The sequence below is a fragment of the Electrophorus electricus genome, chromosome 11 (assembly GCF_013358815.1).
Source record: "Electrophorus electricus isolate fEleEle1 chromosome 11, fEleEle1.pri, whole genome shotgun sequence".
NCBI lineage: Eukaryota > Metazoa > Chordata > Actinopteri > Gymnotiformes > Gymnotidae > Electrophorus > Electrophorus electricus.
The window spans coordinates 18,684,727-18,710,674 of record NC_049545.1 but is presented as its reverse complement, the minus strand read 5'-3'; the positions used below and the strand labels follow the sequence as shown (position 1 = coordinate 18,710,674).

Here is a 25,948-nt window from a genome sequence, read left to right as displayed (position 1 = left end):
GAAAAGTGTGTTTGTGTGTGTCAGGGTGGATGTGAGCAAAGGTGATTGGTTTTTGCATTCGTTTTGCACTCTCCAATCTTCTTTCTCCTTCGCTCTCTTATTGATTTTCTTCTCTCTGCTTCTCCCTCTTTCGTTCTCTAGCGCGTCTCTCTGGTCTGGAGGACGAGGTGAAGCAGGTGAGACAGGCTCTGTCCAAAGCAGAGACTGAGAAGAGACAGCTACAGGAGAAACTCACCGACCTGGAGAAGGTAAAAGGGCCACACACACTTATAGTAAACTACAGTATTTATTGTTTTAGCTGCAGCCTTTAGAACCATTTCTAACTCTACACTTTTTGAGCAGCTCCTCCTTGTTATAATGTTCCCCCGCCAACCGCTGTCCGTATGTCCAATAGGAGAAGAGTAATAAGGAGATTGACATGACGTATAAGCTGAAGGTGCTACAGCAGACCCTGGAGCAGGAAGAGGCGGCCCATAAGGCCACAAAGACCCGCCTCGCTGACAAGAACAAGATCAGCGAGTCTATCGAAGGTGCCAAGTCTGAGGCCGTGAAAGGTAGGAGAGTTTCGCAAACTGAAGGATCACCCTAAGGGCAGTGAGCTGTTGTGCATGCAGGACTGCTGTGAAGAGTAAGGTGGCGCTAGTGAGCTGCGAAGGGTAGGAGAGGCTTGGGTTTTCTGAACGGTGGGAAGGGCTATTGTGCCATGAAGATAAGGTGAGGCTAGTGTGCGACGAGGAGTAGAGGGTGTTGGTTAACTTGGTCGTGGTGTGAGATGGTGTACGAGTTCAGAGTGGGGTGGTGTGTGTGTGTGAGTACAGTGTTGGCTGGAGCACAAGTGCAGTGTTGTCTTTAACTGCGGTGTTGGGTGGTGTTTAACTGCAGTGTTGGGTGGTGTTTGTGTCACGCATGCAGAGCTGGAGCAGAAGTTACAGGAGGAGCGATCCTCTAAGCTACAGGTGGAGAACCGACTGCTGGAACTGGAGAAGCAGAGCTCCATGTTGGACTGCGACTACAAACAGGCCCTACAGAAGCTCGATGAACTCCGCAGACACAAGGAGATGCTCACTGAAGAGGTGAGAGTGTGTGCACTCTTTAACTAAAATTAGGGGTGCATTTTCTTAGTGCCCTTTAGAAATATGCTGAAAAAAATTCAGATTGCGCTTTTTTATTGTTACATCATGCAAAATGTGTGACATGCTATTTAATTCCTCTTCATAAAGTTACCATGGCGATAACTCATCACTGCACTAAATTCACCTGTGCACATGGTGGAAGGCGATCAAAACCGACATGTAAATTGCGCCGTACATATTAAAGACCCACACGCAGAGAGAGATAACTAACTCCAGTTGTGAGAGCAGTGGTATGCTGAAAACTGCCAGCTTCTTTCTCTGGAATGCCTACATTTTCATTTCTTATGGCAAAGCCTTCTCATGGAAGTCACCATGCTCTGCTTGTAGGCCACTCCTACTACTGCAGTTGCAGAGTTCACCATCCTGCTTACTCAGAACAGACCAAGAATGTGCCTTTTAAATAAATGTGGCTAAATTGGTGCGTGTGCAGAATTTTGATGACTACTTGCATGTGTGACCAAATATTGTTAGTTCAAGTGGTATTCTTTGCAGAGCTGTGGGGACATCGCTAATATCATATACAAGTGAGGTCAAAATACCATGGAACCATATATCACACAAACAGTAAAATGCACCAGCAGTCCACATTTTATGAATTTATGATGTCCATGTGTCGGCATGAGAGTAGCGTCCTTGGTTCTGGTGTCCCAGGTGAAGAACCTGTCCCTGAAGATCGAGCAGGAGGTGCAGAAACGTAGCCTGATGCAGAACGACCTGAAGATGCAGGGCCAACAGCTCAGCATGCTGCGCACGTCAGAGAAGCAGCTCAAGCAGGAGATCAACCACCTGCTGGACATGAGACGGAGCCTGGAGAAGCAGAACGTGGAACTGCGCAAGTGAGCAGCCACACCGCGCACCTGCCACCAGGGGGCGGCGGTCAGGATATCAGCTCCTGGGAAGAGTAGCAGAAGTTGATCTGCTGTACATGTTTTATTCATTTTCATGTATGTTTTATACATTTTTTTCTCTCTCTCTCTCTCAGAGAGCGTCAGGACTCTGATGGTCAGATGAAGGAGCTTCAGGACCAGTTGGAAGCTGAGCAGTATTTCTCAGTAAGACTGTTTTGCTGCTTAACTGCACTTAATGTGTCAGACTGACTGGAAGGGGTGCTTTCTTACTGAGCTCGACCTCCGCCTGTAGGGTGCTACTCCTCAAGCTGACCTTTTACTTGACAGTCATTTATTTGAATAGAAATAGATTTTTAATCCAAGCATCATAACCATGTTGAATTAGAGTTTAAGCAAATATCTGGATATAAGGGGCATTACAAACTTTCCCTCGCTTTTTGTGTGTGTGTATATAGACGCTATACAAGACTCAAGTGCGAGAGCTGAAGGAAGAGTGTGAGGAGAAAAATAAGCTATACAAAGATATGCAGCAGAATCTTCAGGACTTGCAAGAGGAGAGGTGAACTGTGTGTGTGTGTGTGTGTGTGTGTGTGTGTGTGTGAGAGAGAGAGAGAGAGGCTGCATGGGAGGAGTGTGTGTGTTGTATGAACGTGCATGTGTAATGTAACTTTTGTGTGTATGTGTGTAACATTTACAATAAGACGAATGTTGCTATAATTATTAGGAAGGTAAAACTGGTCATGAGGATAATGGAGATACTGTGGGGCACACGTTCAGTGCTCGTGCACGTTTGTGTAGGTAGTACGTCTGGGTCTGAGTGTGTCTTGTGCCACAGGGACTCCTTGGCCGCTCAGCTGGAGATCACCCTGACGAAGGCGGACTCTGAGCAGCTAGCACGCTCCATCGCTGAGGAGCAGTATTCCGACCTGGAGAAGGAGAAGATCATGAAGGAGCTGGAGATCAAGGAGATGATGGCAAGGCACAAGCAGGAGCTCTCCGAGAAGGACACCACAATCAGCTCTGTGAGTAACGCCCAACGCGGACGGGGATGGGACCGGAACTGTAGATGAGCTGAGAACATAGAAGGTGCTATGCTATGATCAAGTGAGCTAGAAGAGTGGGAAATGCATGTGCAGTAGAACATCAGAAATGAGCTTTGTGTGTGTTCAGACTGGCACATGAAACTAACACTCTGATACTCGTATCCAAAAAGTTCCTTTTTTTTTAAAATTTATTTATTTTTATTTTTTTATATAAGAGTTCCTTTCCCCCCAAACAAAATGAAATGCAGGGCAGTGATAGCTCAGTGATTTAATATACTTGACTTGTAATCGGAGGGTTGCTGGTTCAAGCCCCACCGCTGCTAAGTTGCCACTGTTGTGCCCCTGAGCAAGGCCCTTAACCCTCAATTGCTCAAGTTGTACTCAGTCATAACTTTGGCATCAGCGCAATACCCTAAATGTAAATGTTATCTTAGCAGGCACTGCAGAGAGAAGCATTCTTAACACTGTCTGTGTGTTGCATATGTAAACCTGTGGCTTTGTGTGGGTGTGTGTGCGTGCATGCACGCACATCTGTATGTGTGCACGTGTACATGTGGGTGTGTGCACAAGCAGTTGGAGGAAGCAAACCGCACGCTCACGAGTGATGTGGCTAACCTGGCCAATGAGAAAGAGGAGCTGAACAACCGTCTGAAGGATGCTCAGGATGGTGAGATTTTTCTCCATACGCTTCCCGTTGTAATATAAAATAGCGCCAGCCGCTACCATGGCCGTAGGATGGAAAAAATATTGAAGCGCGCTTCTTCTTTGGTGACCCGTATTCCGGCAGCTGACTGATTTCTGAGCGGTGCGTTGACGTGTCACATCGAACATGCCGTGATGTGTGTCGAGGCGCTGAGATCGAGGCCTACCATCCGAATGTGTTTTGGGTTTCAGAACTGCAAAAGCTGAAGGACGGTGAGCTGTCCATCACGCAGATGAAGCAGGCGTATGAGAAGCAGCTGCAGTCAGAGAGGACCCTCAAAACACAGGTGCGCTATGGCAAGCCCAGTGGGGAACACAGTACTTGGTTCAGATATGACCTTTGGACATGTACAGAAGGTTTCTTTGTGTTGCGTTAGTTTAGAAAAATTGTATTTAGCCATTATCATTTTGGAATGGTGTTTATTTGAGATCTGTTTTCTTTGTCAGTTTTATTGTTCAGAACTTTTTTTAGCTAGGTGTGTCTCATCTGTTGACTCCTATGCGTGTGTCTCAGGCTGTGAACAAGCTGGCCGAGATCATGAACAGGAAGGAGGTTCGTGGTGGTGGCAGTCGCCGTGGAAACGACACGGACGTGAAGAGGAAGGAGAAGGAGAACAGGAAGCTGCAGCTGGAGTTGCGCTCTGAAAAGGAGAAACTCAACAGCACCATCATCAAGTACCAGCGAGAGATCAACGACATGCAGGCGGTACGGCCACCGCGCGCCGCTAAAGCAGCCTCACACTAATCACCGCGCACCACCAACGCAGCCTCACACTAATCACCGCACACCACTAACGCAGCCTCACACTAATCACCGCGCACCGCTAACGCAGCCTCACACTGATTGCCATGCAGCACTAGTGCATCACACTACCCACCAGAGTCCTCACACCACAACCTGATACTAATCACCACTCAGTGCTAACACAACCTCACACCACTGCTAGTTTAACCAAATATTACGCAGAACTAATAAAAACCCGCCGTCACTACGTAGCATTAACCCCTCAAATCAATCATCAGTTCTAAGACATACTAACCGCCACAGAGCGCTAATTGTACCACAGTGCTAATGCAATCTCATAATAACTACCACAGAGCACAAATACAACCTCACTCTCTTCACAACACAAAACACACACTAACCTACACGGAGAACGAATACTTCACACTAACCAGGGCAGAGTCCTGATACACTAATCACCTTGCAGCACTAAGCACCACTGTATCCACTACAAAATGTTAAGACCCCATACTAACTACCATGTTAACACATTTTCAAACTAGCACACGGCCCTAGAAACGGCCTCACACTAACCAGCTTCCAGAACACTAATAACCTCACACTAATCACCGTACAACACTAATAATACCTCACCTTTTACAACCAAACAACCTTTCGAGTAGAGAAAGTTAGTGTTTAGCAATAGGCTAAATAAAAGCAGCTCAAAGTATTAGCAGAATACTAGGCGAGAGAAATTTGACTCATTAAAAGAAATGACTTTTTTTTTTTTTTTGTCGTTCTCGTTTGCTCGTTTTTTTGCTTCTCCCGCAGCAACTGGCCGACGAATCGGTGATGCGGGTCGAGCTTCAGATGGCACTGGACAGCAAGGACAGTGACATCGAGCAGCTGCGGAGCCTCCTCAACACCCTCAACGTCCACTCCCTGGACTCGGCCAGCGTGGGCAGCGGCCCAGATTTCGACACGGACGAGTCGTTGCCAGGTTCTTCTTCACAACCCTACCCTACGAGCTGTGATTCTTCTTCTTCTTCTTCTTTTTGTTTATATGTCTTAGGTTCATGAGTTGTATGGCGTTTGTACTTATTCAGCCTCGCTCACTGTGGTCTTCCTTCATTGTTTTTTTCTTCCTGTCTGCACTACAGAGCTGTTCCTCCTGCAGTTCTTCGTTTTCTTCCTTCCTTTGCCCCCTCTGCCTTTTTTTTTTGTTTTTTTGTCATCCCCCACCCCCCCACCCCCTTTTCCTGAAGGTCTGTCCTCCTTACCCTCTCCACACACCATCTCAGCCAGCTCCTCCCTCTGACCTATGACCCTTAACCTCTGCGCAGGTGAAATGCGTGTACTTCAGAGTGATGTTTCGTACTGACCGAACTTTGTTGCATCAACTTATGCCTTTCCATGTTTAGAGGCCGGGATGTTGGGAAACTCAAATGAACCTAAAAACAATTCCTGTCTGTGCACAGAAACCAGGTTAGAGGGCTGGCTGTCCCTTCCGGTACGGAACAACACCAAACGCTTCGGCTGGGAGAGAAAGGTGCACTCTCCCCACCTCCCACCCCCACACTTTTGCTTCATATCCACTTCCTGGAAGACCATGAGCAGCCAGTGATTGGACAGGTGGCAGACCCAGCGCTGATGCTAGGCTAATTTCTTTCCTGTAGTACGTGGTGGTGAGCAGTAAGAAGATCCTCTTCTACAACAGCGAGCAGGACAAGGAGCACTCGAACCCGTACATGGTGTTGGATATAGAGTGAGTGAGATCTGCACCACAGCTCCTCATAGACTCCCACGTTTAGACCAGTGCAGCGTTCCAGTGAGTCCTGATTATGGACACCTGAAGCGTGTAGCTCAAGAATGAAGGTTCATGGATGCCCAGGACTGGCCCTGGTTTGGACACTGATGTGAACATTTTACCTTGCTGACATCACTCTTGTACATGGTGTGCAGACATTTTTGTTTCTGCATCATGTTTACTTCATATGGTTTCCCAGTCCATCCCTGGTGGAGACTAGACAGTTTTCACCTGTTTGCTTCTACCTCATCTCCCAGTGCACCTGAACCAAGCCGGGACCTGGGATGAGTTAAAAGAAAGTGAATCGTCTCGGAGTGCCATGCTGGCATAGAGAGGAGTGTGAAAACATGCCGATTTTGGCTTCATTTCATTCTCACGTTTTTTTGCTTTTCTCTTTCCACAGTAAACTCTTCCATGTTCGTTCCGTCACACAGACAGACGTGTACCGTGCCGACGCTAAGGAGATTCCCCGGATATTTCAGGTATTGCAGCAGAACACCCGTTACTGCCTAAACTCTAAAACCATCTTTGTCCGCTTAATAACTAACATTAGTGCAACATTAATAAAATGTATAATGGAACTTGTATGGCCAGCATGTAGAGTTGGCATTCTCTGACTACTCTCAGGTCCTTCATAATCAACCTGTTATTGATTGTGCTATGTGCACCTGCTGCCAACCCCACCCCTGATCCTGCCTCCCAACCCACCTCTCCAGATCCTGTACGCTAACGAGGGCGAGAGCAAGAAAGAGCAGGAGCTGGAGCCAATGCCCATGGGGGACAAGTCCAGCTACATCTGCCACAAGGGCCACGAGTTCATCCCCACCCTCTACCACTTCCCCACCAACTGCGAAGCCTGCACCAAGCCCCTGTGGAACATGTTCAAGCCCCCACCTGCCCTGGAGTGCCGCAGATGCCATATCAAATGCCACAAGGACCACATGGACAGGAAGGAGGAGGTGATCGCGCCGTGCAGAGGTGAGCTCGGGGGTGTGGGCCAGTCTGGTCAGTTAGCTGGGTTTTGGCTTAAAAGGCAATAAACTAGAGCATGGATCTGGGAGCGATGGAGATTTTTGTACCACTACGCATTTTGTGTCTACTTGCACTGAAGGCCATGTAAACCAAGGCCAGATGTGTGAGGATTTGGCGTTCTTCGGGGCTTCGGGGCTTCGGGGCTTCGGGACTGAGGAGAGACGAGCCTTTCTGATGCTTAGTGATCTGCTTGGTGGTTCTTTTTCATTAGATTTTTTTTACGTGTGTTCTCCCTGTTCCCCAGTGAACTACGACGTGTCTACAGCCAAGAACCTGCTACTGCTGGCCGCCTCGCAGGAGGAGCAGCAGAAGTGGGTCAGCCGGCTCGTCAAGAAGATCCCCAAGAAACCTCCCGGGCCGGAGGCGAGCCACCGCTCGTCCCCACGCGTGCCCATCAAAGTACAGGCTAGCCAGTCCATGAGGAGACCCAGCCGACAGCTGCCAGCCAGTAAACCCAGGTGAGGAGGACCTGCCGACAGGGTCAACCTTGGGCCCACAGTGCCTCGCTGTCGAAGGTCTTTTCTTGTAAACAAGGCAGTGCGCTGACTGCTGATCCAGGTCTGTCTCCCAGGTCATGAGTGGCTCCCGTTGGTTCGTTACTTTTTAATGGAAAAAAAAACAAGCTTGGTGATCACGCTAACGTATAGAATACGGGATAACGAGGTTTTGCGCTCGTTCATACTGGCAAGCAATGATACAGCGAATGAAGCAAAATTAACCAGGCTAGTGAAGGCTATTGGGGAACAGTTAGCATCATGCTAACTTGCCTGTGCTGGCTTTTCTTTGTTTTTAGCCACATGTGTGTATTGGGGGTGGGGGGGTGGGGTGTAAGGGATTCTGTAGTTATTAACCAATCAACTAAATGCACATGCTGAGCAATAGAGTAACAGCTGTTAAGACTTGGGATCAATTCGGTACCGGTTATGTAGTGCCACTCTGTATGACACACAGGGCTTTTCGCAACTCTAAGGAGTCTACAGCACCCCCACCAGGCAGGGAGAAATTCACCTACGTCTACCACAAAGGTCATGAGTTTATGCCCACTCTCTACCACTTCCCCACGAACTGTGAGGCCTGCACCAAGCCCCTGTGGAGCATGTTCAAGCCCCCCTTAGCCCTGGAGTGCCGGCGGTGTCAGATCAAGTGCCACAAAGACCACATGGACAGGAAGGAGGAGGTCCTCAAACCATGCACCTCAGCCAGCTTCAGCCCCCAGTTCGTGACTGGCTGAACGGGCCGGACGAGAACTTGACACATCTCCGCGTAGCACTAGAACCCGCACACTGCAACGCTGGTTCGAAACGGACCGGAACCGAAGCTCTCTGGACCCTGAGAGAAGTCACCTGCTTCGTGAGGCACCTGTTCCCGTGTGTTTGAATCTCGCAGCGAGAGCATCTTGGAGAGCACTTTTCACCTGCAAGATATCTTCCATATGTTGACGAGGATCAATATATGGCACGTTTAGCGCCAGTTCATATCACACTTGATTTACTGTTTCAATGCTGCTCTCGTAGTCTGCTGGGAACGCTGTATCCATGGCATGCTTATTGCCACTAACAAACCAGAGTCGCTTCAACTTTAATCCGTCATCCTCAACTTGATGAAACACGTATTTGTACCTTGGGATTGAAGCCTGGATATTAAAATAGTTCATTGGAAGGCTATGTAGCAAAAACTATGCACTACAGCACTGAGGTGCTTCTAAAATTACACTTACATATATATTTGTGTGTCTGTGTGTGTATGTATGTATGTATGTATGTATGTGTATACACACACACACACACACACACACACACACACACACACACACACACACACACACACCTTGCATTAACTCTAGCTTTTGTAACAATATTTTTTATTTTAAGAATGTGTTTTCACAGCCTGTAAATATCAAATTTATTTACCAAAAAGCTTTTCTATTCACCAGCAGGAATTCTAAAGGACTTTCAGATCTTTTCAAATCCAGATACAAAACCTTGCGTTTGCCTCTGGAGGTTCAGGATGAGGGGGAATCCTCTGTGGCCTAAACCAAGCTCCCTATATTGCAGGGTTCTAGATGTGGGCCATGAGGACTTGTATTGGGCGTTGGATGAGATCGACGGTGTTGATATTGGCGGTGAATTTAATGTCTAAGCAGCATGCGGGGGGCCGAAACAGGGTAACTGCCGGCGAAAAGAGTGTGTGTGTGTGTGTGTGTGTGTGTGTGCGTGTGTGCGTGCAGTGGGTTGCATTTACTACTGGAGCAAAACCTGTTTCTCTGTTTGCATTTGGGGGTAGAAGTGACCATTGTTCCCATTCGGGAAAACTTGGGAAAAAATCAGTAGACCCTGCTGATCCATCCCAAATATCCTCTCTTTCTCTTCTGACCTTCATGGAAGTTGTATTTGAATTACTTTCTAGGGGCAAGGTGCAATCCATTTACATTGCATCGCATCTAATCTGTGCATTCTGCAATTTTATTGTGCACTAATGAAGGAGAGAATGTTTGAGAAGTGGGTATTTGGCTTTCCTTTCACTCTGCCTGCTTTTTGACCTTTGGCTTTTAACCTTCTCACCCCAGCACCCCAAGCTCAGGATCTCCCAGTATGAAACGAGAAGACTCTGCTGGCCGCCTGAAAAAATGACTCGCCTGTGTTTTGTGGGGTTTTTTTTGTTTGTTTGTTTTTGTTTTTTTTACATTTTCTTTTGTGTTTTTGTTTACCAACTTTTTATTTATCGAGTTTACAAATCTGTTTACTACTAGATAGACAATTGTCAATGTACTGTAAAAACAAAAAAAATATTGAAAGAGTTGAAATTTATTTTAGTTTTGTTACCTCATGCAATAAAAGCTTGCTTAATGGTGGGTGGGTGTGGGTGTGTGTGGTCTGACTGAGCAATAGTGTGTGCATGGTATGTCGTAGTGATGTGTTCAATATGAGTGGCTTCTTTTGCTTGTGGGATGATATTAAAATGTGGTGACACTAACATTCTCTTTGTGTCTGTCTGTCTGTCTCTCTCTCTCTCTCTCTCTCTCTGTCTCTCTCTCGCTCTCTCTCTCTCTCTCTCCCCCCCCCCCCCCCCCCCCCTCCACATCTTCAGCTAACCTCACTTTGGGAATGTGGTGTAACTACATGCTGATGTGGGGTCTCCTCTCGTCATAGCAACTAAAGACCTTGGTCATAATGTTTTACAGTGTTTCCCAAATCCAAACTAGGGAGAAGGAGACAGGCACGAGTGCCTGTTTCTTGACCGTGTTGGTAATAGGGATGTCTCTAGCTTCCTTCCCTCACCACCACATCAAGAGCTTTTCCGAAGTCCACCAAGAACTGCAGGAAGACTCTTCTTTCCCAACCTCATCCCTCCCCTCCCAATTCCCATGGCCCTTCTCCATCCTGACCCAGAATGCAAAGCACATACTTGGGACATCGCTGTGGGGCTTCTTCGAGTCATGTTAGCAGGCTGGTTGCTGTTCTGGTCTGTTTTGGGTTTCATCGTGTGTGTTCGAGTACATGCACTCCTCACTCACAGCGGACCTCGTCCTCAGGCAGGTGAGGCGGACCAACTGTACCTGGCTGCACGGTGGTGGTGGTGGTGGTGTAGTGTCTCTGTGCATCTCTCTCCGAATCTGAGGGCATATTTAGCCTCACGAGCTGGTGTAGACTTGCGGAGCCGGTGTTCTCTTCACGTTCACCCTGCCGCACATGCCTCCACCCACAAATCCCATGGCCTGGCTACCACCGAGACGCAGGGTTGAGCCGCGCGCGGGGCGAGCCGTTAAACCGCCCTTTACACGCAGAACCGAGTTGAGCGCCAGTGTTTTTGGAAGATGTGGGTTCCATAAAGGCGTGAAGAGTTATCCAGGCCTTTCGGATGCTCTAGCAGGGGGAAAACTATGCATTTCTAGATCTGATTCATTAGGAAGGTGAGCTTCATAAACTTGCTCAATGAGACACTAAAGTGGCAAAATGAACACTTTCCCTGGTTGTTCCACCACCACCACCTCTGGACCTCCTTCCATTAAGCAAGAATTGCGCTGTTGCTTTAGCCAGAAGTGTCTGATTCACCTCGAGTTCAGATGAAGAGAAACGAACTATGTGAAATCCGTTATATACGTACGTGTAGTCGCCTCCAGTTATGTTTTTGATTTGACGTGATCCCAGTATTTTTCTACCAAGTTCCATTGAGGGCTGTGTGTGTGCGTGTATGTGTGTGTGTCTGTGTGTGCACGTGCGTGCACGCATGCTGTGCGACTTGGGCAGTGTAGCTGTGCTGTGAATGTTTTTGCTTTTACTGTTCTTTTACAGAGCTCGTTTATGGCACGATTTATATAAAACTATACACCGTATATTTGTCACAGCATCATAAGTCACGTCTTTTATTTATGCTGGCCTGCACACTTTTCATCTTAAAGTGCCAGGTCCAGGTTTGCATGTTTTACAATGCTGTATCGTTTGGCAGTAGAACAAGACCCTTATGTAGCCTTTGTGGTTTGAATATCCTGTATAACATTTGCTTATTTTTGTAAACAATAAAATGTAATCTGTTAAATGAAATATATAGCTGTGAATGTAGTTAAAGAAGTAAAGTTTTAATATAAATATGTCTCCTGTCTTTCTCGTAGAATTGATGACTTCTAACCTGTAAGTGTGGGTAGAGGATTTAATGTAAATGCAGAGCTGACTCAGATCGACTCTGAAATCCTCTGACCAGACATTGCCTATATGTAAAGTAAAACGTTAAATCGCCCAGTGCTCTACACTATACACACTTTTCCCATCCGGAACACAACTCCATTCCACAAGTTTGCTCTAAGCCCACCTCCAAACCTGAACCAAGGCATTAAGAGCACATCATTGGCACGGGTGTACTGGAAGCTGGCTTTGACCAAAAATGTGTGCCATCTTGGCTGAATGAAGGAAAACTGCCAATATACTGTTTTTGCCTGATTTAACAGGGAATAATTCTTTAAAAGGGCATGCACTTTTTAAACACATGCTTTGTTTAAAAAAAAAAAAAGTATTTAGAGACTTTACAGACAAAAGATGTCACAAACAGTAGATGTTTGGAAAATGGCCTCCAAATCCCAGGTAGGCTACAGCAGACCAAGACGAAAGTTACTGCCTGGTTAATTCCAAAGTCAGTTGGTGTCAGGAGTTTGATTTGGTAATGTATGAGTACACTGCTTTGGTATACTGTTTAGGCTAAATCCTGAAGCACAGTTTAGCATGAATGTTTAAAGCTCAGACAGCAAGAAGGAAACATTTATTCTGCAAATCTTTGCAAATGTAAACAGTCTCTGTACAAATACCTTTTGAAGTGTTGTATTGTCCTATGTGCAACACAAAAGTAAGGTAAACCATCACATTTGTCTACAATATAGCATTTGAAGACAAAACTTTACAGTGAATATTGCTGGCTCATCTACAAAGTAAATTATTTGGGAACATTTAAGTGAAAATTCTTCTGTTGACTACAGAATACTCATCAGTCTCCCACTGACTTTTAACCCAACAGCTGCCATCAGGAATGATCTACTTAAGGGACTTTTAAGTTTACTTTACGATGTAACAATTTTTAGAAAATGTGTGACCACTTCTAATAAAATCAGTAAAATTCATATATATACCCCATACAAAACAGATTCCTTATTACAACTATTGCTGTGGTAACGTTTATGGTAATTGTCACGATTTCAATATATTTACGGTTAGACTTGGAATTTAGAACAAAAAACTTAACATCCAGTGACAGAAGTAATGGAGCGTTATGTATTACAATATAGAGTTATACTATAACTGCTATACAAAACAAGGGAAAGTTGAGCAGAAACACAAACAATCTGAGACAGAATAAACATGAACCCTGAGTCTATAAACTCGAATTCAATATTAAGAAATCTTAGCAGGAACCTTAGTAAGAATTTCTATATATAAGTAAGTCAATCAATGTTGGGTAGATGTTTGTCCAATACATTTTTGGTCCTTCATAGACATAAAAAGCTACATCGGATGGACACAGCTTCCCCACAGGAGACGCAAAACACTGCATAGTTAAGTGCTTTTGTAAAACCGTTTCCTAAAGCAGGATTTCTCGCATAGCCTGATGACGCAAGACGAAAGTCAAGACTGCCCACTAGGAAGAGAGACAAGCCTAACTTTGGGCTAAAGAGAATCCTGCTTCGACACATCCTCCCATCTTGGATAACCTGTGCAGCGTTGCCGTTCCCATGAAAACTACCCTGTGGACAAAGTTCTGGTCAGAACACAGAAGAAATCCAGACGGTCCCGTGTCGCAGGAAGTGACGTCAACTCTGAGGCAGAGCGCTTCAGTCCTTTTTTTTGGTACTGGGTTTGTAGTACATCACTGTGGCCATTACCCACAAGTTCAGAATCGTCATGGCCACAAAACGGATAAGAACTGAATACAAAAGACAGGAGAAACAAGTTCAGGGGAAAGAATAAATAAAACAACGGGATGCCTATTGCACATGATGCTCCCGACAACAAGCACATCGCCAATGAAAGGATAAAAGTCATTCCCTGAAAAGGTCCTTAATGCATTGAAACATGCCAGGACTTCTTTTTAATGTCCTTCCTAATGTTTTTGTTACGGGCAGGAAGCACACGGTGGGACTGACGCGTGTATACGCACGTGAACCAATGGTCTGACTCACCCTGCGTATCTCCGGTTGTCACCACGGTGGTGAAGATCCTTGCTGAGGAAAACCACACGGAGATAGGTTAAGCAGATGCAGCGTTTCCCAAAAAATCTATACACGTGTGCAGATTCGTAGGGAGGGGTGCACGTGATACTGACATACCCAGGCATGTGTAAGTGGCCAGGGCCCAGGTGAGGGTGCTGACCCGTGAGGAGTCTTTAGTTGCCCACAGACACCGCAGCTGGGCCAGCTTACTACTGGCACTGATCAACGTGCACAGGCTCTGGAGCCCCCGACCCAGAAGAGAGGGAGATCAGACTGAAGAACAACACTCGTAATGACCCTATGATGACTAACCGCACCCCAGGGTTGCCACGCTTTTCATATATAATCCGCCTTTTAAGGACACTCCTCCTGAAACTTATACTACGTAGATGGAACCGTATGGTGGAATCCAGATGTATAGAGAGACATTTGGGCAAAAACACATGAGAGATGTTCTCACCATGGCTAGGTCAATAACCCATTTTTCAATGGTGAGGAGTTTCCAGCCACCGACGAACCTGATTTGATCCAGTTAAGAAGTCAAGACACGGTCAGAATAATGTTAGTCACACCCGTGGTGGACTAACTGATTAAACATACTTCAGTTCCTGTACTTTGGTAATTGCTCGTGCAGTTAATTTGCTACTCAACTTCTACTGCTTTTACTCGAGTACGGACTGAAAGCCTTTATGAATATCGGTGTGTCATTGAAGCTGGACTTCATTCTGTACAACGATTTCCCACACCCTGATTAATTCTTACTGACCAATCCACAGTCTCCACACACAGCATCAGGCTCACGATCTGCTTTGCATTTTTGTGGCGTTCCAGTGGTGAGGTCCAGTTTAGCCTGTGCGTGCTGATGTCCGATTATCCGATAACCGCAAGCATATGGCTGCCTAGCAAAGCCATAACGTGAAAGCGATTTCATTTCCACCAACCAGATTCTCTCACAATGCAGCCAAGCAATGTATCTTTATGGGTTTTTATGGCCACAAGAAGAGCAAGCTTAGGCTAAAGCAAGGTCTGTGTGTGTGTGTATAAGGATACACTGCTGCATAGATGATGCTCTGCTTCATGTTTCCATTGTAGTGCAGAATCAGAAGCAGCAAGATGACATCTGTAAATGAGATTGAAACAAACAAACAAAAAAAAAAAAAACACACAATGACCTCCAACTGCAGGACAGTCAGAGAAGTGACATCACACTCTACTCCATAGCAAAAGTAACAAAAGGTCACAAAACTTGAATCTGTCGCATTTGTTTCATTCTCGAACAAGTTTAGGTGAACACAAGAGTTTCTATTGGGCTGCTAGAAGAGCTAGCTAAATACAACTTACTATAGCTTAATTAAAAGAATATTTACTGTTTGGTTTCATAAACTGTACAACTGTGATACATGTGCATTTTGTTTAATTTTTCGTTTAATAATGAATAAACAGCATTACAGGGAACTTTCAAGGTATGGTCTGGGCTCTTGTACAGCACACATCTCACCTTGTGCAATGAGGATGGGATACTCCAGGTATGTTGGCGGAGGGTAATCATAGTAAATCTGGTAGGAGATGAACACTATGAACCTGCAGAGGTGCGTATGAAACCACGACAGCAACGTTCAAAGGGGGTTACTCTCACACTTGTGCTTAAGTTAGGTGCACGTCTGAACCCCGAAACAGGAAGTTCTGTGGCATCTTGCTATACTTGCATACTTCCTATATTTTTTTAAATTCAAAACATATCATAACCAGTGGTGCAAAACAGGTTGAAATTATTACATTGATCAAATCGCTTTTGCATCGCCCCTTTGGTTCTTTTGCTTGCTACCCGTAGTTACATTCCCACGACGGAGTAACGATTCTTCACATCCTATCAGATTTCCTCCAGGGCCAGATTTTCATGTTCAAAATTACGGTTTGCAAGTTGCTAATAGTTAAACTTTCTTCACCTGCTCCAGGTAGCAAGTTCATACACAATATGCACCCGCTGTGGAGTTCTCGTCAGGAAAAACAAAATGTTTTCAGTAGCTACTTCTTCCCACCGCTAGTCATTCATTATTCCCGCCTGTCAGCGATTTCTTACGACCAGAATCGTACCGTTGTGCTGTCTGGCGACGCAAATGTCGGTAGGGCGGGCGGCACGGTCACACAAATCGCCTTTAACCGCCGCCCGCGACTTACCCCACTAGTTCTAAGAGGAGACCGTTCACGCTAACGCCCGCAGTGGACCTCGCGCGCATCAGCACGAGTATCTGCGGAAACTTGAGCACCATGCACGCGAAGAGCGTGCTGAAGTTGGCGAAGTGCAGCACGGAGTCGCGGTCCATCCTGAACGGATCTCCTCGAGCTTCTCGCGACCAACCTGCAGCCCTGGGGAAACGCGGAATGCGAGACGCCCTCTCGCCAGCTCGTGGACGAAGCCTGGGCAGGGAACGTGAAGCGCGCGGTGACACGGGGAAGTTTCACTTCCGCACACATCTCGCGCTGTAGCGTAACGCCCGATGCTGCGGGTTGCCAGATTTGTTTTTTCAGATAAGCCGATGACTGAAAACCGACCCATACGGTATAGATCTGGGAAGAAAGCCGAACGCAACAAAATAGAACAAAAATAACTTTTCACTTCAATGAAAACCACGCCAGAGAGAGATAAAATGTGTGTGTTCACCTATTTATTCGGTTCACCGGGTAAAACAAATACTGTTACAAGACAAAAAAGGAGATACATTTTTAAAGCAATCTTGGCAACAAGTTTTATAACAATTCCATAATAAAAAGACAAGTTTATCATTTTCATTATTATTCTTGCTGTTTCCTCACTTCATTTAGAAAAGGAAACAATAGGCGTAGGCTTGGCCTTCTTCTTCTTCTTCAGTGTACAGCTTCGCTGTCGCTGGCTACCCTGTTCAAAGAGCCACGTTCTCTCTTTATTTGCGAATGCAAACACTTGTCATTAATAAATAATACTATAAAACGTTCTGCAAATACAGAGAAACCACGACAGGGTAGATTTACAGGGGAGCGGGAAGGAGGGCGGGCGAACGTGTAGATGAAGCAAAATACCAAGAATCATACAAGTCACAAAAAAGCATATATACATCAGCGCTAGCATGATAGAGTCGTGTTTTTTTGTTTGTTTTGTAGAAAGTGGGGGTTTTGTTCACAGCGGGAGCTGGAGCACACAAGCAAAGAGTTAAGGCAGCTTTTCACCTTTCAAAAATGTTTTAACATTAAAACGTTAAAAATTGCGATTTACTCTTCTCATTTTAATCTGATCCCCTCCCCCCTCCCTCCCCAACAAACGTCTGTCTCACAAGGAGTGCTGTAAAAGTTAAGAGTCAGTCATTGCATATTTGTGGTTGTGGGTAATTCGTATCCGTCCGGTGTAGATCGACTTTATGAAATCTTGCATCCAAGACCTACTCATGTTAAGACAGTGAGTGGAAGAGGATAACGCAGCCAGGCCTGGTCACTCAGGACAGGACAGTGCAGTTTTGTGCAGGTCTGTGCATTATGAATACGCAGGTCTCTCTTGCTCAAATATCCACCATGGCATCAGAGAAGGGATAAAAGGGAACTACTCTTCTGGGTATGTTTTGCCAGGACAGCATAACTGAGTCCTGAAGAGCAGTTATAGTTATTTTGTGTGTGTGTGTGTGTGTGTGTGTGTGCTCTCAGCCTTCCTCGCAGCAGGATTATAGAGTGGCTTTCCTGCACTTTAGCCTGAATAATTTTGGCCAAAAAAAACCCGAGTGTTATTCTGCTCCCAGCAGTTGCCTGTGCAATTCTGATCTGACTGACACTTTGGCAGCTGAAAAAATCTCACTTCTGGCTCATATGCACATTTGAAATAAAGTATTGCATTGGCAGACGACAAGTGTTTGCACAAATCATAAACTTTTCATGGCTTCTCCGTAACCTCCGTTCTGTCGTGGGTGAGTTCGGCGCCCTCTTATGGAGGCAATGAACACGGTACTGTCACAGTTCCACTGGAGGACCACAGTACTGCAATTAACTTTTCCCTGCTGCCACCAGTGGCTTGTGATCAAGCAGACCCATGTTAACAAAACCAGCCGTTTTAAATCAGGCAAACCCTAAACTGCGGTGCTGTGGTGCTCCAGGAGTGGATTTGGAATATCCTGTGGCAAGCGTGTTGGCATACGTCATGCAGTTCTAGCTTCTAAGCACAACAGCACTTTTGTATGTTACAGATTTTGAGCACTTTCGTTTTCACTAATTCTTCCAATGGTCACTAAGATGGTTACAAGCTCGCTACCCTCGGAAGAATAATTTAAGTGGTTTCTAACAAAGCAACAAAAGGAGTTTATGTAACACTTTGGTCTGTTTGTTACTGGTGGTAGATTTGTGGTAACCCACAGTGCAACAAATCTTTCCTCAATGCCACCCCCCCCGCTGCATCACTTTGCACTGCTATCAAGGACACCATCGTCGGCCATGAAACACATACACACACTCACACACACTCACACAGACACATGCATTTTTTGTGCTGGTGTCATTGTCTTGTCTGTATGGACTCATAGACACTACAGCAGGGTTCGGTTTCAGAGCTATATTGGTCCGACTGAATCTACCCAACTCCAGTTACAACAGCAAGGTCACACACACACACACACACACTCAAACACACACACACACACACAAAGTGGGGCCTAAGAAACGATATTTCAGGTTCTCAGAGATTTCTGTGTTATCGGAGAGTGTTTGGGTGCCTCTGTCTTTAGGAAGGGAAACTGGCTGATTGAGAGAATCAGACACGCTCGCGCTGAAACACTTAATCCTCTTGAGACCTGGGACACGTTGCAATGCCACACAAGCTCCACAGACTCTTAATCACTGCCATTGTGCTCATGATATACAGCGTCCTAGTACGTGGATGTTTTTGCCCTGCGGCCATACCGACTTCTGGGAGAATTCACGCCTCAAACACCTGATCTTAGTTTTTTTTTTAATGATACTTTGACTAATGGAAATTACACTGCAAAAATTAACCTTTACATTGGCATTAGGATATAAGAGGCATGTAAACTGGACAGTTTGGTCGTATAAGCCTCAAGTCAATTCCAATTCAGTGTATGTTCTCATCAGTTCTACAGTAACCCCAAATTAACTTAATATGGAGAGCTGATTAATGAACTAACTAGTTAGCACTGAATCCTTTCCATCTGGGCTGGTCAATTAGGAAAAAATAGACTTTGACAGGGCCTGCTTAAAAAAAAACGCAAAAATCTTGACGGGGATACAGCTGCTGAGTTTGGATAAAAAACCTACTGTCTCATTAGCGCAGAGCCCATTGAAGACACAGTTCTAAACCAATATTGCTCAGATCCCTACCAAGATAAAATTGTGAATGTCTTTAGAAATAAGTGGGAAATTTAGGGAACACTTCTTTTAGGTTGTCCAAAGTCAGCTCTTCCATTACTGCGCACATCAGTCACGCTGCGTGAAGCAGAAACCGCATGCGTGTGGACACTGTTTGTGTTTGTGTTCTCATGTCTCGAGGATCCAATTTCTAACCCTTCGTGTCGCGGGCGTCCAGACGAGTCATCAAGTCCCCTGGCCTAGCGACCTCGCGTGCTGATGACTTCAGCAGTCGCAAAGATGTGTGGGAGTGGTTTGACTGGAAGAGGATATGAGATCAGAGAGGGAACGCACGCCCATCCCATATACAGGCTGAAACAGAATATTACAATCCATTCAGCCAACCAAGGGCACAATGTCCCACATACAGTTGTGTGCATGCGTGTGTGTGTGTTTAAAGATCCGGATATATACTAGTGAACGTGACACCAAACCCTCTTCCTGGCTGTTCTCGACAAATCCCAATAGTTGAGTTGGTTTAGGGTGCAACACCACCTGTTAGGCTGGCATAAATGTGTTCATGTAAACACACGCACACACACACGCACGCACACACACACACACACACACACACTAGAGGCCAACAGCTTACATACACCAAGGCTTAGGTCATTCAAACTCATAAATTTTTTTTTTACATCTCCACACATTTAATGTAATCATACACTTCTTTGGAATTCAATTAGGATATATATTTTTCACACCATAATATGCATAACTAAGAGTTAATTTGCAATGTAATTTAGGGCAAACCACTATAGATAGTGTCTCTTAATTCTTAGATGCCACAAACAACTGCACAAATATAAACATTTTGAGACCAAATAGATGCTGCAGCATTCAGGAAGGAGGCAAGAATGAACTCCAAGGAAGGAAAGAACTTTAGACCGAAAGGTTCAACTGAACCGTAAAATATCTAAGGAACTGGTGAAGGAGTTTGGAGGCACTAGGTATCAAAGATTCTGCATGCACCAGGAGACCCGTACATGAAGACCAGAATAAAAAAGCCAGACAAAACTTTGCAGGCGATGACCAGGAAAAATCTCCCACCTTATGAAGGAGTCTTCTCAAAAAACACAAAAATCGAACTGCTCGGCCATAATGATTAGTTACGTACGGAGCAAAAAGGGCGAGGCTTTTGATCCAAAAAACACCACGCCAGTTGTGAAGCGTGGCAGGGGCCACGGCTTCCTCTCGTGGGGTGCTTTCCTGGAAAACGGACTGGCGCACTTCAGAAAAGGGACGACATCAAGAAAGAGGAGGAGTCTCTTGGAATACTGAAGCAGCACTTCAAGGCATCAGCCAGAAATTTGTCACAAGTGGGTCTTCCAGCAGGACAGCGATCCTAAAAGCATTCCTCCAAAGCTGAGATGATGATGGCGACAAAAGGGAAAGACGAACCATTCAGAATCACCGTTGAAGTACTGGAGTAGCCATCACACAGCACCGACCCGATTCCCACTAAAAACCTCTGGACAGACATGAAGGAGAATGGCGAGGCAAAGAGGATCAGTTACAGCCATGCTGTTAGAAAGCAACAGGCAAATGTCCTGGCAAAGTTTTGTCAGAAGCTTAAGGACTACCCGCAGAATTTGACTCAAGTTATGGAATTAAAAGGCAATGCCAGCCGATACTGTCAAAGTTCATATAAACGTTTTTGACCCAATGAAAATCTTATATATCGTTAATAAAATTTCACAGAAATCTGCCTCTTCGCTGTGAAACTGAAACTACACCTTATGGAAATAAAATTCATACCCTAATTGACTTAACACAGGCTGCGTATAGTAACGTGAAACGTGTGGAGTCGTGACGTCTGAAAATCTTTAGCTTGGTTGCATGTAAACCTTTGGCCTCAATAGTATTCCTATATATATAATGTTGCCCAACTTACAATTCACATCCTGCGAGGGTGGGATTGTGGTAAGGACTCTGTGTGTGTGTGTGTGTGTGTGTGTGTGAGACTCCGATTTCTAGCTCACGTCCTCAGCATGTCTGCTTTTGGTGAGACAGCAGAAGCTGTATAAAAAACTCCCTCCAAAATGAGCGATGAAAGAGAAGGTGCGGCAGACGCATAACGCTTGGCGCGCGGGGGACCTTGGGTCATGCTCTCACCAGTGCGAAGAAAAGATGAGGAAATTGCATTCTTCAGTTCAGGACTCATGAGGGAAGTGACAGAAGACTGCCATATGGTGGAGAAAGAGAGCGATAAAGGGAGGGGGGAGAGAGAGATGAAGAACAGAAGTGAAAAGTGTGGGGAGATTTCAGTCAGTGGTAGTAAGAGACTAAACCAAAAATGGAACTCAGAGGAGAACATATTGAGAGAGAGAGAGAGAGAGAGAGAGAGAGAGAGAGAGAGAGAGAGAGAGAGTGTGTGTGTGTGTGGGGAACGGCCACCTAGAACGCAAACACTGAGCCGTTTTCTGTTTTCAGGAACTTGAGCTCTTGAGTGAATCTGAAATGATTCAACATGAGGGACTAGTCTGGTTTGACTGCACAGAGTTGTGGCGACCATTTCTGAATAACGCCTTTTACTTTGTGACACAGTGTCATGTTTTACAATGCCCCCAGTTGGTACGCACATTTTGGTGTACCCTTTAAAAAAAACAAAAAAACCCATCTTACATTTTCTTTGCAATGAGCTTGGAATACAAAATGAACCCAAGAAGCTGCAGGTTTTTGGCAAGCCATCTCCATATTGCTCTTGCTCTCTCTCTCTCTCTCTCTCTCTCTCTCTCACACACACACACACACACACACGCACATGCACACACAGAGGCTTGGAGCTACACTCCCTCAGTTCTCTCCTATTAAGCTGGCCAGGGCCTGCAATGTTGTCTGCTAACGTTCACCACATCTTATATTTATTTAGACAAGGAGTCAGATCTGATTTAAGATGTAGCTGATCTGTTCCTTCAACTCTAAACAGCAGTCATACCTAACAGTAACACGTCTTACTTGAACCACGTGTGTACACAGATGCGGTAAGCGCTTCAAACAGCGCCATGTCTAATCCGCAAATCCAATCATTTCAAGCCGAGAGCCGGACCTGACATGCGTGCTTCCTCATCCCTGAGCTTGGCCTGAGATGGGCTGTTCCCAGTGCTGTGATCTCTTCCGAAACGAGCCATAAACCAGCTAGTGGCGAATGGAGTCCATAGCCATCTGACCTGAGCCAGACAGAAACCAATATTATTTACAGCCGCGCTAATGGACTTTGCTGAAACATCGAAAATGTATGGTTAAGTAGCACAGATGTCAAAAACCCATTTAAGCCAACATGCTGTAGTGTTTAACCATATGAGTGACTGTTCTGAGAGTTTGATTTGACTGAACGGAATTTCTGAGAGATTTGTACTTGGTAGGGCTATCCTAATGTAGTTTGCTCGAACTGAAAACCTTAGTGTTGGTGGACAAAGTACAGCACATCTCATGTGGACAGCATGAAACGATGACCGGAGTGTGCATTTGACATTAACACCAGTGGGTTCGGATAGGAGGCGGGGACTAAAGGTTCCCTCTAGCCAAAGGCGGCCGAGCAGTCGGTCATTTTGACAGTGCCGGAGTTGGAGTGATACCATGCAGCGTGTCCACCCTGTCGTTCCAGTGCCCGTAAGAGCAAGTGAATTTTCCACTGCGTATCCTTCTGTTCCGGCACCCCCAGAATTGGTAGGGAACCCACAAACAGTCCATAAATACGGCCCTCCATTAGGGCCGTGGTCCTCACTTTTTATTTTTCTTCTGCGTGAGATTTGTTTCAGCAGAGTCTCAAGTTCCCCTGTCACCCTCCTGTCTCTTTTTCTGGTTATTTCAGACCATCTGGGAGACGTCCTGTCCCTCGTATTTTCTCGAGTTTTCTGCGGCCAGAAAGCACGTGAAGGAGGATTTCTGGGTGTCTTGCCGGTGCCGCCAAAGAAAACAGATAGAAGAAGAAAAAAGAGGCATGGAGAAGAAACAGAAAATAGAAAACGGAAAGACGGCGGGAAAAAGCCAGAGACTTGACCATAAGCAACGTTCTTTTGTTACTTTCTTGGCACTGTCAGTATAAAGGGCTTGTGGGTATGTGAGACTGCCGTGTTCCAGGGGTCTGCCTGAGAACACACATAGAGGCACGAACAATTCAGGCCTCCCATAGTCAAAACTAGACCTGCTTGAACAATGACACACACACACACACACACACACACACACACACACACACACACACACACACAAAGAGAAAAAAAGAGGCTAAACTTATCCTGTCTGTTTTTCATGGGCACAGCTGAATGGCAGATCTTTTCACTGATTGGGTACTGTGAGGGCATGTTCAGGAACCAGTCACGTCTGTCATTTGTGGGCATGTTTGACTGGCAGTCCAGTGGACCTCTCATGATTGATGTTTGGCCTGAGGCCCACATTTTTGTCCCCGTCACAGCTCTTTATGTACATTGCAGTCCTCAGCACTGTAGTGCTGCACCATCCCTGTAGGGGGAGCCATCTCCCTGTGGACATGAAGACAACAAATCAGGCTGGGAACCTAAAAGGGACGTGACCGGCAGAGAAAACCCCACCGCTAACGAAGAGGCTGAGAGAGAGTCGGAAAAGGACCAGAGTTCAAAGGTCAGAGGTCGCAGCTGATCCAGATTCTGTCCCACGGAGGAATTTGCGGGGTCTGTTGGCGCTGAGACAAGCTTAGCGGAAACTGCAGTCATTCATATGACCGGTGCAAGTGTGGATGTGTGAATGTGTTTTGTGTGTGTGTGTGTGTGTGTGTGTGTGTGTGTGTGTGTGGGTGGGTGTCTTTTACGGATATTTATGGGTGTTGAGGGACTGTTTGACACGTTGACTAATGGGCTTCTGGAGCTATGGTGGACTCATTGTATCGGCTGCGGTCCTGTGCTGCTCGTCCCTTTGGTGAGATGTAAGCATCTGTCGAGGGTGGTGGGGGCTATAGGAAGAGAAAGACATTCAGACATACCATAAATCACTTAAGAGAGATGTTTACACTGCCAATGCACTAATAACTCTAGCTAATGACACTGGCACAGTCTGGAGGCAAAAGCCACAGCGCTTGTTTAATTTTAAACTTATCCGACATTCCACATTTACCGACTCCATTATTATATCTACTAAATGTCGTCGCTTATCCTGACAACAACGTTACTGACCTGTGGGTTTCCCTCTGCCTGTCGTTCTCCCTCTCCCGCCCTTCACTTGTTCTGGTTGCGGATCCGCAAGCACCTCCTCTTCAGCGGGGGCTCCAGCTCCGCCCCGCCCCCCGCCGTCAGGGGAGGGGCCAGGCTGCACGGGAGAATGCCCGCCACCGTCTTTTCTGCTGGTTTGGGCACGGGCTGGATGACGCAGCCCGGCTTGGGCACGTGGGGCAGGGCGTAGGCGTGGTCAGCCTCCGACGACGCATCCTCCGCCTCCTGGGTCTTGTCGTTGCCGGCGGCCCCTGGGGTGCTCACCTGGTCGCACGGGGCCCTCTTCCCCGACGCCTCCCTCTCGGGGGCCGAGAAGCTGTTTTCCTTCAGGTCCTCGGCCTCGATCGGCTCGTCGCAGAGCGCGGACGGCCTGCGGCACGGTTCCGCGGGGAGGCGCTGTTCCGGAAGCAGGGTCCGGATCGAGGGATCCGGCGGCTGGGCGCTGCAGCCGCCGTTGACGATCACATTACAAGGCGTGGCGGTTCCTGGCTCTGTTTTCGCTATCGAGATACTGGTTGGGGGAGCGGAAAGGGCGCACGTGATTGGTTGAGATAGTGGGGGCGTGACACTGCAAAAGGATGGGTCTGCACAGGGCAGTGCAACACTGTCCAATGGGCTTTTTGTCTCCCTCTCTCTGTCTCTTTGAATGTCCTCTGTTGCCCCTGTGCTGCACGAGTCCCTCCCACTCGCTTCACAATCACCCAATCGTGAGACAGTCAGCCCTGTGGGTGGAGTCAGGTCAGGTTCTGATTTCACCTGCACACATGGCACCGCCCTCTGTATCACTAGCTGTTGCCGTGACCGACGATTTGTCGTTAAATCGATGATCCCGTTTGCTGGTGTGTCTGTAGGAGATCCTGAATGCGACAAACTGGAACTTGTGCTACCGGAACTTTCCATTTTGACGGTGAGGTCCACGACACTCGTCCTGCCCCGTTCCGTCTGGCCGGACATGCCGGGCGAAAGCGCAGCTGAGTTGGAGGGAGCCTGCTTGTGAGTGCCGCCCTCCCCCCTGGATAAATCAGGAGAGAAGGCGGAATCCTGGGAGTCGCTGTGCTCGCCACAAACTTCTGGAAGCGTGCCATCATTCCCCGGGCGATCGCCTGACGTCTTTGGGCCTACTGGGATGGGCACAGGGATGGGTATTGGCACCGGTAATGGCACGATTACAGGGTAGGGCACCAAGAGCATTGGAGGTGGCACTAAGGGTGCGAGAGATGGCATGCCAAAGTTCATCATGGGTGGCACTGGAATGGGCCCAGCTGGCATGATGTTGACCGGAGGGAAGGGGAGTCCGGGCATGTGGGTACCTGGGTGAGGGGGCATCATGCCAGGCGGGTTACCCGGCAGACTGGAGGTGGAGGAGGGGTGCATGTGGGGGGAGAGGAGTGGCCGGTGCATAGGAC

At 46.7% G+C, this 25,948-nt stretch overlaps 3 protein-coding genes across 11 annotated transcripts in view; 1 reads left to right on the top strand and 2 right to left on the bottom strand.

The window, feature by feature from the left end:
• Positions 1-11,875, top strand: part of rock2a (rho-associated, coiled-coil containing protein kinase 2a) — a 34,404-nt gene extending 22,529 nt beyond the window's left edge. Inside the window, exons 16-32 of one of the 4 annotated variants that reach the window (XM_027008217.2) lie at positions 142-248; positions 395-554; positions 913-1,073; positions 1,785-1,969; positions 2,116-2,185; positions 2,437-2,540; positions 2,817-3,003; positions 3,595-3,691; positions 3,919-4,013; positions 4,241-4,432; positions 5,282-5,450; positions 5,929-5,999; positions 6,127-6,215; positions 6,661-6,739; positions 6,974-7,235; positions 7,534-7,747; positions 10,377-11,875. In XM_027008217.2, the coding sequence (XP_026864018.2) occupies positions 142-248; positions 395-554; positions 913-1,073; positions 1,785-1,969; positions 2,116-2,185; positions 2,437-2,540; positions 2,817-3,003; positions 3,595-3,691; positions 3,919-4,013; positions 4,241-4,432; positions 5,282-5,450; positions 5,929-5,999; positions 6,127-6,215; positions 6,661-6,739; positions 6,974-7,235; positions 7,534-7,747; positions 10,377-10,380 (2,246 nt within the window). In that variant the 3' untranslated portion in view covers positions 10,381-11,875. Of the gene's footprint in view, positions 1-141; positions 249-394; positions 555-912; positions 1,074-1,784; positions 1,970-2,115; positions 2,186-2,436; positions 2,541-2,816; positions 3,004-3,594; positions 3,692-3,918; positions 4,014-4,240; positions 4,433-5,281; positions 5,451-5,928; positions 6,000-6,126; positions 6,216-6,660; positions 6,740-6,973; positions 7,236-7,533; positions 7,748-8,240; positions 9,060-9,855; positions 10,265-10,376 lie in introns of those variants that run through there. The other 3 variants (XM_027008216.2, XM_027008213.2, XM_027008214.2) reach the window with 3 other exon arrangements.
• A 647-nt stretch (positions 11,876-12,522) lies between these two features.
• Positions 12,523-16,437, bottom strand: slc66a3 (solute carrier family 66 member 3). Its single transcript, XM_027008187.2, has 7 exons — positions 16,159-16,437; positions 15,479-15,561; positions 15,031-15,100; positions 14,441-14,498; positions 14,098-14,218; positions 13,951-13,992; positions 12,523-13,694 (listed from the first exon to the last, which is right to left on the bottom strand). The coding sequence occupies exons 1-7, from the start codon at positions 16,302-16,304 to the stop codon at positions 13,603-13,605; spliced, it is 612 nt and encodes a 203-aa protein (XP_026863988.2). The 5' UTR covers positions 16,305-16,437; the 3' UTR covers positions 12,523-13,602.
• Positions 16,438-16,629: 192 nt separating this feature from the next.
• Positions 16,630-25,948, bottom strand: part of sobpa (sine oculis binding protein homolog (Drosophila) a) — a 38,680-nt gene continuing 29,361 nt past the window's right edge. For all 6 annotated transcript variants that reach the window (XM_035531455.1, XM_035531456.1, XM_035531459.1 and 3 more), the window contains 2 exons: positions 24,507-25,948; positions 16,630-24,286 (listed from right to left, as the gene is read on the bottom strand). The exon at positions 24,507-25,948 is cut by the window's right edge and continues 652 nt beyond it. In XM_035531455.1, coding sequence (XP_035387348.1) covers positions 24,549-25,948 — 1,400 coding nt within the window. In that variant the 3' untranslated portion in view covers positions 16,630-24,286; positions 24,507-24,548. The remainder of the gene's footprint in view (positions 24,287-24,506) is intronic.